Below are 18363 nucleotides of genomic sequence, written 5' to 3'. Positions count from 1 at the left end.
GTCGCCCTGTTACGGACAAAATTGATGCCATTTTTGAAAAAGTGGAGCAAGATCGGCATATTAGTAGTTACGATGTAGCTGAAGAACTGGCAATTGACCACAAAACGGTTTTGACTCATTTGAATAAAGCTGGGTACACAAAAAAGCTCGATATATGGGTGCCTCATGAACTCACTGAAAGAAACCTAATGAACCGTGTACTCATTTGTGATTCTTTATTACGACGTAATGAAACCGAACCATTTTTGAAGAAGCTGATAACTGGTGATGAAAAGTGGATCACATACGACAAGAACGTGCGAAAAAGATCGTGGTCAAAGGCCGGTCAAGCTTCACAGACTGTGGCAAAATCCGAATTAACTCGCAACAAGGTAGTGTGTGTATGGTGGGATTGGAAGGGCATCATTCATTATGAGCTGTTACCGCCCGGCAGGACCATCGATTCAGAACTGTATTGCGATCAATTGATGAGATTGAAGCAAGAAATTGAGAGAAAGCGGCCAGAATTGATCAACAGAAGGGGTGTGGTTTTTCACCATGATAACGCTAGACCTCACACATCTTTAGCCACTCAACAAAATTTACGAGAGTTTGGCTGGGAGGTATTAATGCATCCGCCATATAGTCCTGACCTTGCACCTTCAGATTTTCATCTGTTTCGGTCTCTGCAGAATTCCTTAGGCAGTGTCAGGTTAACATCACGAGAGGACTGCCAAAACCACTTGTCGCAGTTTTTCGATCAGAAGCCCCAAAATTTTTACAGCAAAGGGATCATGTCACTACCAACAAGATGGCAAAAAATTATGGAACAAAATGGCACCTACATACTTTAGTCAAATGTAAATAAACTATAAAAAAAACTTTTTGAATTTTCATATAAAATACGAAGAAACTTTTTCCCCAACCTATTAACTTACAATGATCAGGTCAGTAGCAATAGTCTTCACGGCTTCTTGCCCGAGCGAGCTCTTCTGCTCCGCTAGTGTGCGCAGAGCTAGCAGTAAAGCGGTGTAGACGTTGATCTGTATCGCTTCTTGTCTCGCGCCCTTAGACATCTTGATGCACTCCACAAAGTGCTCCAGCATTTGTTGTCTAGAAACATTTTTTTTTTACATGAAAGGTGAATATAGCTTTGCAACTAAATACGATGCAATCATAGCAAACTTCTGTATTTAAATATCCATAAATTGCCACGACAAAAATAAAATTAATTAAATTATATAATCACTCACAAGCTATGTTAATAGCTAGTATTGTAAAAAGTGAAAGTCACCGATGCTTGTTGGCGGCCTTGGCAAATATCTGCGGGAAGAGCGCGACGGAGGCGTCGATGACGGCCACGCCCAGCGGCTGCGCGCCCGCCGAGCGCCGGTACAGGCAGCACGGGTCGTGCTCCAAGGCGCTCGAGCCGCTCGCGCTCAGCGGCGATATCAACTAGAACACAATATCAATTGAGATGAATAAACAATTAGAACAAAAATTGCTCATTTAAACTTTTCAAAAGTGTAACGAACATATGTGGCGAATATATAGACATAGATATTAAAAATATCATTGCTGGTTGAAGCTTATATTTCCTATTGAAAACGACCTATTTTTTTTCTATACTTATTATATATATTAATAGTATCAATATCATATATCAAAATAATGACCTGTTCTTCTATTTCAGCATGATCTGTATCGTGTATCCAGCCTTCCTCTCCAAGTAGAATGATATCGCGAGGATGCATTGCGCTTCTCAGCATGCCTACAATGAAAAAAAAACTCATTAATTTATTTGATACAAATCGTTTGATGTTACCAAATGGAAAATAAGACGCTAATAAAAAAGCCTATTTTATATATTATTCAATATTACATATTAAAATGTCATGTACCGGTAGCGACATTAGCTCCGCTGGGGTCGGCCGAGCCAGCCAGCTCCGCCGCAAGCAGTCGCAGCAGCGGCGCCGCGGGAGCCGTAGCCGCCGCGCCCAGAGCCGCGCACGCCTGGTACAGGCGCAGGCGCAACAACGCTGCCGGAGCCTTCAGCGAACCGCCATAATTGCGCACCACCGTCCCAACACTCAAAACCATTTACTTATAAATGTAACTCATGACATTTATCATCAAAATTAATAACATAAAATTTAAAAAAAAAAGTTGTAATATAATAATGGTAAGAACTATGTATAGTACGACATAACTTAGATGTCGCATCGGCTAAATTCGTAAAACCGATCACATCCGAATTGAGTACGGTATCCCAAATTATCAATATTTATTTTTCATGTGAATATGATCTTTACACAAACGTAATAACTTGTAATATCATATGACCTAAAATATTCGTCAATTTGACGCGTCGATTTACATGCACTTGCTTTCTCTGTCGCGTGAATCTATAGCGACGAATAGCGTCGAATGGCGCGATAGGGAGCTATTCCTATTGGATGTGTAAATCGGCAGTAATCGGTTTTATTTTCATTCCATTACACTTTCCGATGCTACATCTAATTTGTGTCGTACTATAATTTTTGTAAATACATATTAATAAATCAGATTTCTTTAAATGATAAATGATTATTACTTTGTCAAGACAGCAATGGCTCCATCAATAGGTTGTGTCAATCGCTTAGCGGTGTCCTCGTTATTGACCAAAGAAGGACAGTGAATTAGAAGACTGTGCAACGCTGATAGAGCGCCTGCTCTTCCTTCCAATGTAACCTGAAATAAAGTGCGATTATGTAATAAATTATTTTACCCACCTTAATTGCACATAATAGACCTCCGTATTTCTCACTAACCTGCCAAGTAAATGCATCACCTCTAGCCTTTTCTGACTCGAGCTCCTTGGCCGAACGAGGGAAACTATTTCTCCATAGTAGGAGCATTCGTGGCAATAAGCCGCGTACGACTGGAACACCTACAACAAACGCAAATAATATTGTATCACAGAGTGATCTTATTTAGAAAACACAGCCAGAGAAAATGTTTTATATGTACTGGCGGGACTTGAATGGCGAAAATCTCGAACCATAAGCCGCTCGAATGTTTTTAATTGTTTGTTTTAAATTGAAATATACGTAACCCGTTTATGTTAAATTTTGTTAACTGTTCTAGTTGCAAGGAGTAAGTATAATGTAAGGATTAGAGGTAGGCTTGTAGGTACTTACCTCGGCCGGTTAATTGCAAATTTAGTTTCACAACAGATTTTGTTTAAAGTTCTTATAAAGTTCTGCTTATAGCACTGATGACACCTTTTATATGTCCTGGTAACACTTTCACTAGGCCTTTTGTGTATTTTGAGGTTTTAGTATTGTTTTAGAAGAATTTTAATTAAGTTTTTTAACGCGCGCGCGCTGTAATGGCGGCGGATTAGCTTCGTCGCTCGATGAAGTCTCAGTAGCGCCGCTCGCGTCACTCGGTGGTACTAAATGCTGCGATGGCCGAGGGAATAACAGCGGAAAAAGGATATGGGATTAATATTGGCGGGAAAATAGGAAAGCAAGCTAGAACATGTACACTTTCCTTTACATGTAGCGTGTCGCGATGGCCCAGTGGTTAGAACGCGTGCATCTTAACCGATGATTACGGGTTCAAACCCAAACAAGCACCGCTGATTCATGTGCTTAATTTGTCTTTAAAATTCATCTCGTGCTGTTGGTGAAGGAAAACATCGTGAGGAAACCTGCATGTGACAAATTTCATACACATTCTGCCACATGTGTATTCCAACAACCCGCATTGGAACAGCGTGAACATATGTTGCAAACCTTCTCCTCAAAAGGGAGAGGAGGCTTTTAGCCCAGCAGTGGGAATTTACAGGCTGTTGTTGTTGTTGTTGTAGCGTGTATGTGTATAGTCTATTCGCTTAGCAGTGACCTCACCGAGGGTACAGATGGCGCCAACGATGAGCCAGCCGGCGTTGGTGCGCGCGGGAATTTACAGGCTGTTGTTGTTGTTGTTGTAGCGTGTATGTGTATAGTCTATTCGCTTAGCAGTGACCTCACCGAGGGTACAGATGGCGCCAACGATGAGCCAGCCGGCGTTGGTGCGCGCGGGAATTTACAGGCTGTTGTTGTTGTTGTTGTAGCGTGTATGTGTATAGCCTATTCGCTTAGCAGTGAACTAACCGAGGGTACATATGGCGCCAACGATGAGCCAGCCGGCGTTGGTGCGCGCGGGAATTTACAGGCTGTTGTTGTTGTTGTTGTAGCGTGTATGTGTATAGTCTATTCGCTTAGCAGTGACCTCACCGAGGGTACAGATGGCGCCAACGATGAGCCAGCCGGCGTTGGTGCGCGCGGGAATTTACAGGCTGTTGTTGTTGTTGTTGTAGCGTGTATGTGTATAGCCTATTCGCTTAGCAGTGAACTAACCGAGGGTACATATGGCGCCAACGATGAGCCAGCCGGCGTTGGTGCGCGCGGGAATTTACAGGCTGTTGTTGTTGTTGTTGTAGCGTGTATGTGTATAGCCTATTCGCTTAGCAGTGAACTAACCGAGGGTACATATGGCGCCAACGATGAGCCAGCCGGCGTTGGTGCGCGCGGGAATTTACAGGCTGTTGTTGTTGTTGTTGTAGCGTGTATGTGTATAGTCTATTCGCTTAGCAGTGACCTCACCGAGGGTACAGATGGCGCCAACGATGAGCCAGCCGGCGTTGGTGCGCGCGGGAATTTACAGGCTGTTGTTGTTGTTGTTGTAGCGTGTATGTGTATAGCCTATTCGCTTAGCAGTGAACTAACCGAGGGTACATATGGCGCCAACGATGAGCCAGCCGGCGTTGGTGCGCGCGGCGGTGAGGCGGCTGCTCTGGCCGGCCGAGCGCAGAAGTTGCTCGGCCGCGTTGAAGGCGACCTTGCCGCGCCCGTGCGGCACGCCCAGCGGCGACCACTGCACCGCGCCCAGAATCGCCGCCAGCGCTGCCGAGTAACCTGCGACAACACTCCTATATTACTCTTAGACAGAGCCGGATTTAAAGGTCTGGAGGCCCGCCACAAATCAGTGGGCCTAGACAAACGGAAGCGTGAACAACCTAATAATTATATTATCATGAATTAATTACTTTTTTTTTATTTCAATCAGTAAGCTATGATTTATTTACTTGTATCGGTAACTTTTAAAATATTAAATAATAACATTATAAAAGATATTTTAAAACTTCGGTATTAGAATATGTTTTGTTTGAGAAATCTCTTAAACAAAACACATTGTCTACCTCCCCCCCCCCCCCCTCTCCGTAAATCTCTCTGAATGCACCGTATTGAATTACTCAATGCAAGATTATAAATTATTAAACATCAAAAAACAGTGGACTGGTGCTTTACATTTAATTCACTTTGTCATGACGACTTAAAAGTGCCTTAATGAGGCTACTTGAACCAAGATTTATGTTCGGAATACAAAGGCCTCCCCCCCCCTCTCCTGTTCCTAGGCCCGGTGTTCTGAATGCACCATATTGAATTACTCAATGCAAGATTATTAAACATCAAAAAGAGAGGACTGGGGCTTTACATTTAATTCACTGTGTCATGACAACTTCAAAGTGCCTCAATGAGGCTACTTGAACCAAGATTCATGTTCAAAATCAAAATAAACTTTATTCAAGTAGGCTTTTATAAGCACTTTTGAATCGTCATTTTACAATTAAGTGAAGCTACCACCGATTCGGAAAGTAGATTCTACCGAGAAGAACTGGCAAGATATTCAGTAGTTACTCTAGTTCGGAATACAAAGGCGTGTCGCGCACCGGAGATGCGGTGCGGCGTGGGGCGCGGCACTAATTCACTGTGTCATGACGACTCAAAAGTGCCCTAACGAGGCTACTCGAACCAATATTGGGAATACAAAGTGTAGCAAAGGCGTGTGTCGCACCGGAGATGCGGTGCGGCGTGGGGCGCGGCACGTCGAGCGCGTCGGCGGCGCGGTCCAGCAGCGGCGCCAGCAGCGCGGGCTGCGCGCGACACACGCCGCGCAGGCACGCCGCCGCGCCCAGACGCGCCGCCACGCACGGGTGCTCCAGCACCTGCGACCCCACTCAATACTTAATAATAATAAATAACTGTCACACGTACGCACTGCTGACATCTTTGCTCAGCTGTGTTTAATATACAATCCGGCAAAATGAGCATGGTATAGATAATTTTGTTTCCATTTTTCGAGATGGCCCAGTGGTTAGAACACGTGCATCTTAACCGATGATTGCGGGTTCAAACCCAGGCAAGCACCGCTGTTTCATGTGCTTAATTTGTCTTAATAATTCATCTCGTGCTCTGCGGTGAAGGAAAACATCGTGAGGAAACCTGCATGTGACAAATTTCATAGAAATTCTGCCACATGTGTATTCCACCAACCCGCATTGGAACAGCGTGGTGGAATATGTTCCAAGCCCTCTCCTCAAAAAGGGAGAGGAGGCCTTTAGCCCAGCAGTGGGAAATTTACAGGCTGTTACTTTTACTTTACTTTACTTTTTCATACGCATTCACAGACGAAAAATTGCATACAAAATGTATGATGTCTGTGGTTTTTTTTCACAAATCTATGGAGCACGTCAACAACAGCCTGTAAATTTCCCACTCTTTTTTTAACTATTCTTTACATCGTCAATGTGCCACCAACATTGGGAACTAAGATGTTATGTCCCTTGTGCCTGTAGTTACACTGGCACACTCACCCATCAAACCGGAACACAACAATACTGAGTACTGTTATTTGGCGGAAGAATGACTGATGAGTGGGTGATACCCAGACGGGCTAACACAAAGCCGTACCATCAAGTAAACTGCCACTGCTGGGCTAAGGCCTCCCCTCCCCTTGAGGAGAAGGTTTGGCACATAATTTGTGTCAAATTATAGTACGACACAACTTAGATGTAGCATCGGCAAAATTCGTAAAACCGATCACATCCGAATTGAGTACGCTATCCCAAATTATCAATTTTAATTTCTCACGCGAATATGATCTTTGCACAAACGTATTAACTTGTAATATCATATGACCTAATATATTCGTCAATTTGACGCGTCGTTTTACATGCACTTGCTTTACCTGACGCGTGAATCTATAGCGACGAATAGCGTCGAAAGGCGCAATAGGGAGCTATTTCTATTGGTTGTGTTAATCGGCAGTAATCGGTTTTATTTTAATTCCATTGCATTTTCCGATGCTACATCTAATTTGTGTCATACTATACTTTTACTGCGTAATAATATATAGATAGAGAATAGAGATCAAAAATCAGCAAGTACTGACAGAGAACACAGTGTCGAGCATGCCGAGCGAGGTGTCTGCCACGAGGCTGTGCACGGCCGTGCCCAGTTGTATTGCCAGCTCGCCTGCCTCAGTCAGCGCGCACACCAGCAAATGCTGACTAAACAGCGTCTCCTGGAAACATTACATACATATATATACATATGATATGAGATATACATATATATACACATGGATACACATCAACTTATACTCAGACATTTTTTTTTTTTTTTAATATGAGACAACATCACATACATTACTTTGATCCCAATGTAAGTAGCTAGAGCACTTGTGTTATGGAAAATCAGAAGTAACGACGGTACCACAAACACCCAGACCCAAGACAACATAGAAAACTAATGATAATCTACATTGACTCGGCCGGGAATCGAACCCGGAACCTCGGAGCGGCGTACCCATGAAAACCGGTGTAAACACCACTCAACCAAGGAGGTCGTCAAACATATATTTATTTATTTATTTATTTATTTGGGAAGCCAACGTGGTATACAAGGTGTCTAATTCTACAAGATACATCCTTTCTTAAAAAGTATTACCATGTACATCACTCTTACAGGCTAACTCATCATGTAAAAAAAGAAAAGAATCAGACAAAAAATACTACTGTGCTTATTAAAGAAGAAACAAGTTACAAAATGAAAAAAAAAAAAAAGTAAAAAACTAATTAAAACTATAAAATAAACATAAAAAAATACATTATACAAAAAAAAAAACAAAGAAAACAACTGTGACATTAAAACAGTGTTATGGTAAAAAATATTTCCTTAATTTATTCTTGAAATTCAATTCAGTGTTGCTAAATATATCAATATCAGCTTGTTTAAAAATAGAATTATAGATTTTTATAGCTCTGTATAAGGGAGCAGGGATGATATGAGATATACATATATATACATATGGATACACATCAACTTATACTCAGACATTAACTAAAGACACAGATTAAAAATACTTTTTGATAAATATGAGTCTATGAGTAATTTGATTGAGACGCATTACGTTTCAAAAATTCAAATAGCCTTTTTTATAATGTATAATACTGATCACATTTGAAACATTGCTTTACCATTATCTAATTGGCTGGAGCTGAGATGGCCCAGTGGTTAGAATGCGTGCATCTTAACCGATGATTGCGGGTTCAAACCCAGACAAGCACCACTCTATATATGTGCTTAATTGTGTTTATAATTCATCTCGTGCTCGGCGGTGAAGGAAAACATCGTCTGCATGTGTCTAATTTCATCGAAATTCTGCCACATGTGCATTCCACCAACCCGCATTGGAACAGCGTGGTGGAATATGTTTCAAACCCTCTCCTTAATGGAAGAGGAGGCCTTATCTCAGCAGTGGGAAATTTACAGGCTGTTACTATCTAATTGACTGTAAGTTCAAATGTTTCTTTTTAAAGGGCAAATATTGGTTTTAAAAACATACCTGATTGCAATCTTTCGCATTTTCTGGGTTAAAGTCGATGCTGTTCATTTGTTTAGCAACGATTTGAATGATCTCGCGGCACGCTGACGCTTGAGCTTTCTCTCCCAACATCTTACCCAGAGTGTTTCTCAAGATGTAGTTTATACATTTCCTGGAAATGAGATAAGCTTAAAAAGACAGTATGAGAAAAAATTTTGGAACCACCTTTCTTGATATGCCGCAGTACTTTAACACTTTTCATTGCTAGATTTTGATGACGAGTGGGCTAACTTGAGACTCAAGGAAAATACAATTTTATATGTCACATATATCTATAGATTATTGATTCATGTGCTTAATTTGTCTTTATAATTCATCTTGTGCTCAGCGGTGAAGGAAAACATCGTGAGGAAACTTGCATGTGACAAATTTCATAGAAATTCTGCCACATGTGTATTCCACCAACCCGCGCGCATTGGAACAGCGTGTTGGATATGTTCGAAACCTTCTCCTCAAAGGGAGAGGAGGCCTTTAGCCCAGCAGTGGGAATTTACAGGCTGTTGTTGTAGTATGGCATGTAAAATAGTTGTTTTTTTTATTCGTATCTATGTAATTATATTACATTTCAACCGATATATTCCTACCTTGAATATACAGCATCGACATGGGAGCTAGCAGCCTTTGGGTTGGCGACCAAGTCTAACACGTGCGTAAGGAACGTCGTCATGTTGCGTTCCAACCAAACTCCGCCCATATTCTGGACGAACACTACGTACGCCTGAAGAAAATATATTTTTTAAAGAACATTGATATTTTTTAATTTAACGAACGAAACAAAATGTAAACAGTTCATTGCGGTTTCGAGTCAAGTTATAAATAAAAATCCAAAACAAATTTATTTAGCTAAAACGAAGGTCAATCATTGAAAAGTAATCAAACTGAAATATAATTTTAACACAAGTAATAGAGTCTGATGTCAATTCAAATAGGTATAAATATAATTTAAGGATATTTTTTATAACTAAATTATTTCAATGGATGCTGTAGCTGTATGTTAAAATCTTTCTATAAGTTCATAGAATGACAATTTACAAGTGCTTGAAATATACTGTGTACTTCACAACTAAAAAAGCTAACGCGATGACAATTGGGAACACGTGAGAATATTACAAAGATACTTCGATAAATATTTTCTGAGAGAAAACACAATATACATACATGTGTTACACAGACGCGAACTTCTCTGTTCACTCCTGAACCAGACTTGATGATTTCGCCTTTCAGGAACGACGTCCCGCCCCTGAGGAATGCGCCCATCAGTAGATTTAGCGCCTCATCTAGTGACATGACGTTCTTGGGTGGATCTTTCTTATTTTGTTGCACTGAAAACAAGTACATAAAAGTTTTCATTACTTCATTTTTTCCTAAATTATTTCACATTACACGCACGTATAAATAATTGTAAATAAAAATATATATGTTATATATGTCTTATACATTTGTCTAACTAATTTGTAACATAAACTACAATATGCAGCGCTACAACTTTTGAAATGAAAAAAGCAAAAGCAAAATAATATTTTGTACCTGGTTGCATTCCTATTTTGGTCTTAGTATTGATGTTCGTTATTTCACCGGCTTGAGTAGCGGCTATGAGAGCACCCAAAAGTTCAGCAACGGCACATCTAAACAATAAGGCAAATGTCTTAAATTGAAACACCAACATTGAAAATATTAGTAAGAATTTTCCCTTTAATATATCAACTGCAAATGTTTGAACAGAATGAGACTAAAATGATTTTTGCAAAGAGGTCGTTTTATTTATCCTTCCGCCGAAATGAAACAACCAAAAAATCTGAGTCTAAAACTAATAAACTTTCTATAGAATAGAACATAATACTTATTTATTTTATTTGGATCAAAATGAATCAAATCAAAATTTCTAAACAACAGCCTGTAAATTCCCACTGCTGGGCTAAAGGCCTCCTCTCCTTTAGAGGAGAAGGTTTGGAACATATTCCACCACGCTGTTCCAATGCGGGTTGGTGGAATACACATGTGGCAGAACTTCTCTGAAATTTGTCACATGCAGGTTTCCTCACGATGTTTTCCTTCACCGCCGAGCACGAGATGAACTATAAAGACTAATTAAGCTCACGAATCAGCGGTGCTTGCCTGGGTTTGAACCCGCAATCATCGGTTAAGATGCACGCGTTCTAACCACTGGGCCATCTCGACACAAAATTTCTATATGAATCCCAATATCTGCATGAGAGGAGTGGCAAGTGAGTCACCGCAAGGGGTAGTCGCTGGGGTGCGCGGCGCGAAGGCAGGCGGCGGCGATGGCGTCCACGTCGGCGGGCGTTAGGCGCAGCAGCGGCAGCATGTGACGCAGCGCGTGCGCCGCCGCCGCGCGCACGGGGCCGGCGCGCTCGTTGAGCAGCGTGCTGCGCGCCGCGCGCGACACCTCGCGCAGCGCCGTGCCCATACCCACGCAGATCTGAGTTGCGTTGTCAATTCTTACATTAATTATATACAGAGCTTAGTAGCAAAACTCTATTATAAAGGATCGAATCGGCGACTTTTTAACAGACGAAAATATAAGAGAAGCGGAGAATAAAAGAGAAGCGGGATGCATCCCGCTTCCCATATAGTCTGATATTATATGTACATCTTTATACTTATCTAGTTGACACGTTATAAATACACTAGGCTGTGTAACGTCCCATCTACATGAGTAATGTTTAAATAATCAAGTTTTTGTATAGCCAACCGATCAATCTTTAATATACATATCCTAAGACCTATAATATAAATATTTCATACATTCAAACTTGAAACTTTTCTACTTTAAGTAGAAAGCAGCGTTGTCACTTACCGCCTGGCCACGGGCGAAGCGTCTTGCGAATGAAACAAACGTATAGCAATATGTATAGTAAGACACAAATTAGATGTAGCATCGGAAAATGCAATGGAATGAAAAAAAAAACCGATTACTGCCGATTTCCACAACCAATAGAAATAGCTCCCTATCGCGCCATTCGACGCTATTCGTCGCTATAGATTCACGCGTCAGAGACAGCGAGTGCATGTAAATCGACGCGTCAAATTGACGAATATATTAGTTCATATGATATTACAAGTTATTACGTTTGCGTAAAGATCATATTCGCAAGAGAAATAAATGTTGATAATTTGGGATAGCGTACTTAATTCGGATGTGATCGGTTTTACGAATTAAGCCGATACGACATCTAAGTTGTGTCGCACTATACATTGCTATATGTTTGTACTTCGCCGTTCGCAATGCGCGAAATTTCACGTCGGCGAATTTCCCGTGGCCAGGCGGTTAGAGCGTGGACCCATGTCTACGGCGCTGCGTTGTTTGCCGTGCAACGGTACGGTACCGCCACCGGCAAATGGCACGGCGCCCACTCACAATTTAGCAGTTTTCGGTTGTTTCCTTTATCTTATACAATACCTTATCTAGTGTGTTCATAATCTCGAGTCGGGTTTGGGACTCGGAGCTCTTCATTGACCTGACAAGAGTTGATACCGTTTCCTCGTATGAACGTCCCATCATTCTCCCCAATTTTTCGTACATACTTCCTAGACAACATATTGCCGCTCTGAAACGAATGCCAAAACAAATTTATTATATCACAAGTTCGCTTAAAATCAAACTAGAACAGCAAATATTATCTGATTTCCTCTTGATATATGAAAACAATTAAATGTAATGTACAGTGGAAATGAAACTTACAGTCTGGTTGGCAAATATGATGGTGAGTCATCCTTGACTTTTATGATGTCATTGCATTTGTTGACCGTATCGAACAGAAGGAATGTATCTCCAACAGAGAAGAGTGTAGCTAGGCATCTTGCGAGGAGTCGACGAGCCGGGGCACCAAGATTTTCACGGAGTAGACTCACTAATTGTGCTACCAATTTTTGTTGACAACTTTTGAGGTCTGACTGTGGAGTCAATTGTTATAATTTAATATTTTGAAACTCTTTGAATAAATTGAATTAATTTATCGAAAAATCAAACTAACTGAGTATTGTACTAAAACTATTGACACATGTTATAAAATTTAACTTTAGTTAAACCAAAATTTACTTCATAAAAATGAATGAACATGATTTTAGGATTTCATCGGAAACTAATTTTGACAACACTACTTGATTCTTATAATATTTTGATATTGGCTGACTTCGGCCACAACAGTTGCAGCAGGAGATTAGCGAAAATGCACAAGAAAAATTACAGTGCACAAGTGTATATGCAAACTCTATTCTTCCTTACTCAAAATACAATGAGACAGAAAGGCTTGGATTATAGGAACAGGACTAATAATTTTTAGTTGCCATGAGTGTAAACAAAATTGGAGACTCTAGATTGCTATTCAGAATTTCTCAACAGTAAAACTCAACAATTTTTTATAGACTAAACTTGGGGATTGATACCAAGACCTTTGGATTAACGCCTCTTAAGCTGGTGACTAAACCACCAAGGTAATCATTCCATGTACAGACCGTGACATGTGTTTTCTTAAGACTGAAGCCATATAAGGAAAGATACGATGTTATCTTATAAAATAGCATAAATATTACAATATGAAATGATTATTCATTTAGTTTTTACTTACTGATTTATAATATTATATAAATTGTAGAATAAATTAATTTTAAAAAGTTTGTTTATACTAAATTATGTTTTAAACGCAAAAAACAATCTATAATACAATCTACATTTAAATTTTATTTAAGATACTTATAAGTACTAATTATATTTAAAACAGCTTTATCAAAACTAAATTCAATTGTCATTTAGCTGTTTTTACTTTTAATAAGACATTAAATATATATAAAACATATTTAATTACCTTATGTGCAGCAACAAGTACTTTGTCTAAAAATCTCAGCCATTCAAATATGAAATGTGGCTTTTTATCATCAGGCAGTTGCTGCAACGCAGCCTCGTTCAGCGTCAATGAATGTGATACTTCCATATTTCTAAAATAAATCAATTTAAAAAATATATAGAATTCTCTTATGCATAGTTAAAAATAAACAACATTTAATACATTTAATTTCAGCAGTAAAACTATGTATTGTTACAATTTAATATTAAAATTAAAGTTTACTTTTAATTACAAAAAAAAATAAAAAATAGCAAAGCGTCTGTAAGACTGAATATTAAAAAGTATTTTGCTATTATAATAATTAAATCCTTCCTTCAATTTCTCACTACTTAGCCGACCTTGTTAACAACTGCTAAAATGTTAACATTTAGTTTGTGGGTCGCAGTCGTAAACAATGGCGTCATCCATGAATCAATTTTCGCATTATGATAGTAGTTAGTGGATTTAAGTACAGCATATGAAAGTTGATAACTCTCTTACTTGTTCGACTGAATAAAGAGAAAAGCTTTACTTTTACTCAATTAAATTTATTTATTATTAAAATTACTTACCAAACTGCACCCTTTAATTTATATGTTCATAATTAACTAACTGACAAAACGAATTCGTTAAAATACCAAAATATATTTATTTAGGAACAATTGCTGTGAACTAAAATTATGAAAGTACTAAATAAGTTTTTAATTAAAACCAAATCACGGTAAATAGCATCGAGACTCCAACTGTCATTATGACAATTGACAGTACTTGACATTTAACTTACACAAATGATCTGTTTGTCTATTTAATGCTTACATTACATTATGTATTATACAATATGCTGGAAATGACATGCAGTAGACATATACATTACAGAACCTATAGCCACCAGTTAATTCATTAGAATTATTAAAAACTATTATTCAGCACTAAGATCGTAAAAATATACTAAGCAAAACTATAAAAAATGTATACATATACATATTTGACCAGTCGTATAGAAACATTAACATGATCAACATACAAAATTCCTGCAATGCAACAATCTTTGGGTACAGGACTTGTGAGATAATAGTTTTAATTATCTTTTCCTGTATTTTTATTCCTAAATATTTAAATAAATTTGTAAAACTTTAGTAGTGTAAACGTTTGTTGGGTTTGTTAATGATTCGTGACTAATCTAGTCGACTATATAATATTTTTTATAATATAATTTATATTATATTATTTTTTAATATTTCTCAAAAGATATTATTATAATTGAGATTTTCAATTACATTGAAATTTAATGATAGTAGATAATTATATTGATTTTTTTTTAATAATAACAATGTAGCTGAAATTTGTTATGTTTTTATATGAATAAAACTGAAACTATAATACTTTATTATCAACTTAGTAACTAGTCATTTTACTAAAAAACTTACATAAACCTTATATTTGAATTATAATTTCAACAGTTACGTTGCAATACATTTTAACATTTTTGTCTAAAAAATCGGAATATACAGATTGTTTGGATGATCTTCGATGTGTGACAATCAAATACTTATAAAGGAACGTCCTTATTTAACGACTGCTGGCGTGTGATTACCGATTTTGCTAAATTGTTACATTTGTCAATAATTATTAATGTTTTTAAGGCCTTTTAATATATCAATATCACGAAATTATTGATTGTAGTTAAGTTTCATCGGATACAAACAGAAAACAAAACAAATTAAAGTGGTGTTCTTAATATATCATGTGAATATCGTGTATTGAATTTGAACGTTGCTAAAATCGAGCTTTAATGAATAATAATATGAGTGCCCAGCAGAGCCCGGCTAATATGCAGGCTGTGGTAGACAGAGAAAAGATTTACTCGTGGATTTTGGAACTGTGTAATCCCGAAACTCGTGAGAATGCTCTCTTAGAACTAAGTAAAAAACGTGAAGTTGTACCAGATTTGGCGCCTATGCTGTGGCACAGTTTCGGTACAATTGCAGCACTTTTACAAGAAATTACCAATATCTACGTGGCTATGATACCACCTACACTTACAGCTCATCAAAGTAATAGAGTTTGCAATGCGTTAGCATTGATGCAGTGCGTCGCATCTCATCCTGAAACGAGGTCGGCTTTCCTTCAAGCACATGTGCCATTGTTCCTTTACCCTTTCCTTCACACTGTTTCTAAAACTCGTCCATTTGAATATCTGAGACTAACTAGTTTAGGTGTAATTGGAGCTCTAGTGAAAACTGATGAACAAGAAGTGATCACTTTCCTCTTAACAACCGAGATAATACCATTATGTTTACGCATTATGGAAAATGGTTCAGAATTGTCAAAGACTGTGGCAACATTTATATTGCAGAAAATTTTACTAGATGACAGTGGTTTGAGCTATATTTGTCAAACCTATGATAGATTTTCACATGTAGCTATGATTTTAGGAAAAATGGTTTTATCTCTAGCCAAAGATCCATCCGCAAGGTTGCTAAAACATGTGGTGCGATGCTACCTCCGTCTTTCAGACAACCCCAGGGCTCGTGAAGCATTAAGGCAATGCCTTCCGGACCAATTAAGGGATGCAACATTTACAGCATGTCTTCAAGAAGACAATTCCACCAAACATTGGTTAGCACAATTGATTAAGAATCTGGAAGCCCAGCCGCCACCTGCAAGTCCGGCCCAACAGAATATGTGAGATTTAAATATACATAGGTTTTCTCATTACAAAGTTTTTAAAATGTAAAAGCAATTACATTTTATGCTTTTGTAAGGGTTAACCTATACCTGTGATCAAAAGTGATTACAACTTACAAAACTTTGAATTAAATATGTTATAGTGCGATAAAAGAATAGAAACTGTCAAGCCCTTTTTTGTTCTCATAATTTTTTATTGTCATATAGGTATAGTTAACATGTGCCTGAATGTGCAAATTCAAAAAAATAAGTGTTTTTATCCTATAGCTATGAATAAAATAAAATATTCTAGATAAATGTTATGTGAATTTGCACTATATAACTTGTCTTTGCTAGTATCTTATTAATTGACATACAAATAATTTTATAGTATTAAAACAAAGAAATATCAATTAGCCACATGTTGCAATCAATGTATTATTTTTCTAGGTATAAAACAAGATTAAAGCACTAATTTTGTATGCAGTAGTAGAGTGGACTACTAATAAAAGTTTTCATATTGAAATATTTAGTCTTTTAATTAATATCTTATGGTAATGAGGGTGTGGTAAATAGTTGCTACATAAGAGTTATTATTAGTAAAACAAGCAATTAATATGAAATATATCACCATATGCAGCAAAAAGCTATGCATGGACAGGGTAAATATATAAACCCGCAAAAATAATTTCATACTATATCTATTGCAGTATGTAATAATCTGTTTGATCAAATAATACTTTTGTTCTGTTATGTGGCAACTTCACACTACTAAACCAATGAGTAAATGCAATGTCAACTGTGTAGTAGTATAAGTAACTATGTTGTGTTTTAATTACTATAAACCTGATATTGTAACCTAGCAATATAAATAATATATCATTAATGTAATAAATGGGATAAGCAATTGATATACAAAATTAATTTATTTAAATATTGTAATATTTAGAAATCTGGACCTCTAATAGGATAATTTGATAAAGCCCAGTGCTTTCCGCTCACATATCTTAATTTTAAAGGTTTTGGTATAACTGACTTTTCTACATGAATTTTTGAATCTTCTTGATCTAAAGCAGGTTTTGTTGTAATCTTCTTTTTCATTCTATTCGAATCAATACTATCTTTTATTTTTATTGCACTCTTAGACTTTGATTTATGAGAGCTACTTTTTAATATTCCATTATCTATAAATTGAGTTCCACAGCTTATTGTCTCTATACAATGTGTACAAGATTTATCTAAAATCAAGTAGTTCTTTCTGTCTAAAGTTTGTATTTCTTTAGAACTCAATTTCGCATTAACGCACTTACAAGGTAAGCGATGACCTCGTTTATGGATTAAAGTCACGCAATTATTATCACACCTTAAAGGTCCAGAGAATAGAGTGTTAATCGACGAATTGACTAAATTCTTTTTTGTTTGCTTATCACCAATTCTCAATCTAGGTGATACAGGGCCAGTTATATGTGTTGCATCAAATTTATTTGTTTTCTTCTTCTCTGTTTGTAAATTTTGTTTTGTTTTAACATTATTCCTTATAATTGGGGTTTTATTGCCTGATTTTTCTGAAAATGTCACCTTTCTACTGTCATCAGATGGTTTTAAAATAGGCTCTACGATATCATTACAAAGTTTTCGGGCTACGACAGACATCTGTTGCTTTTTGTATTAAATTAATAATCATAAACCTTAAGTTATTACCAGGTTAAACATTGTAACAGTTTGAAAGTGAATGCTAAAATTTTAACCTACATTCTAAAATATATTGAACATTGTTGTCAGTTTGTTTTTGTCAAAATTTTACTAAATAAAACCTTTTTATATATACCTACAATTGGTTCTTAAACTATAAAATCAAAATATACAAATACCAACCTTTATTTCACTTTTTGGTTGGCTATAATATCAAGCAACCAATTAATTTCAAAGAATTATACAAGACCGCTTAGGTAGCTCATCGCCACCTACTCGTCACATTCTATTTTCATCATATACCATACCACCAAGCAAATGTACCTAAAATTTTAGGGGTGAGTAAACCAGTGAATTTACTCGCAAAAAGTACTTAACATCATAGTTCATGTTTGTGGCGCATTAGTGATCACAGGTATATATGATG

General features: G+C 37.5%; 2 protein-coding genes across 2 annotated transcripts in view; one reads left to right on the top strand and one right to left on the bottom strand.

Moving 5' to 3' along the window:
- LOC124538745 (HEAT repeat-containing protein 5B) overlaps window positions 1-14350 on the bottom strand; it is a 29737-nt gene extending 15387 nt beyond the window's left edge. Inside the window, exons 1-18 of the mRNA XM_047115924.1 lie at window positions 14150-14350; window positions 13560-13689; window positions 12437-12648; window positions 12155-12302; window positions 10968-11173; window positions 10261-10358; window positions 9892-10055; window positions 9318-9451; window positions 8695-8845; window positions 7240-7371; window positions 5863-6013; window positions 4734-4922; window positions 2790-2908; window positions 2573-2709; window positions 1881-2068; window positions 1656-1750; window positions 1274-1434; window positions 918-1092 (exon numbers count right to left, since the gene is read on the bottom strand). Coding sequence (XP_046971880.1) covers window positions 918-1092; window positions 1274-1434; window positions 1656-1750; window positions 1881-2068; window positions 2573-2709; window positions 2790-2908; window positions 4734-4922; window positions 5863-6013; window positions 7240-7371; window positions 8695-8845; window positions 9318-9451; window positions 9892-10055; window positions 10261-10358; window positions 10968-11173; window positions 12155-12302; window positions 12437-12648; window positions 13560-13685 — 2586 coding nt within the window. The 5' untranslated portion in view covers window positions 13686-13689; window positions 14150-14350. The remainder of the gene's footprint in view (window positions 1-917; window positions 1093-1273; window positions 1435-1655; window positions 1751-1880; window positions 2069-2572; window positions 2710-2789; window positions 2909-4733; window positions 4923-5862; window positions 6014-7239; window positions 7372-8694; window positions 8846-9317; window positions 9452-9891; window positions 10056-10260; window positions 10359-10967; window positions 11174-12154; window positions 12303-12436; window positions 12649-13559; window positions 13690-14149) is intronic.
- A 786-nt stretch (window positions 14351-15136) lies between these two features.
- Window positions 15137-18025, top strand: LOC124538807 (CCR4-NOT transcription complex subunit 9). Its single transcript, XM_047116013.1, has one exon. The coding sequence runs from the start codon at window positions 15370-15372 to the stop codon at window positions 16264-16266; it is 897 nt and encodes a 298-aa protein (XP_046971969.1). The 5' UTR covers window positions 15137-15369; the 3' UTR covers window positions 16267-18025.
- The last annotated feature ends 338 nt before the right edge of the window (window positions 18026-18363 follow it).

Source organism: Vanessa cardui, chromosome 21 (assembly GCF_905220365.1).
Source record: "Vanessa cardui chromosome 21, ilVanCard2.1, whole genome shotgun sequence".
Classification (NCBI taxonomy): Eukaryota; Metazoa; Arthropoda; class Insecta; order Lepidoptera; family Nymphalidae; genus Vanessa; species Vanessa cardui.
Note: the sequence above shows the minus strand (reverse complement) of the source record. Positions and strands in the feature narration are given on the sequence as shown.

What these genes read in the sequence shown, in the direction of transcription:
- LOC124538807 (XM_047116013.1), top strand. Translation starts at nt 15,370, where the DNA reads ATGAATAATAATATGAGTGCCCAGCAGAGCCCGGCTAATATGCAGGCT.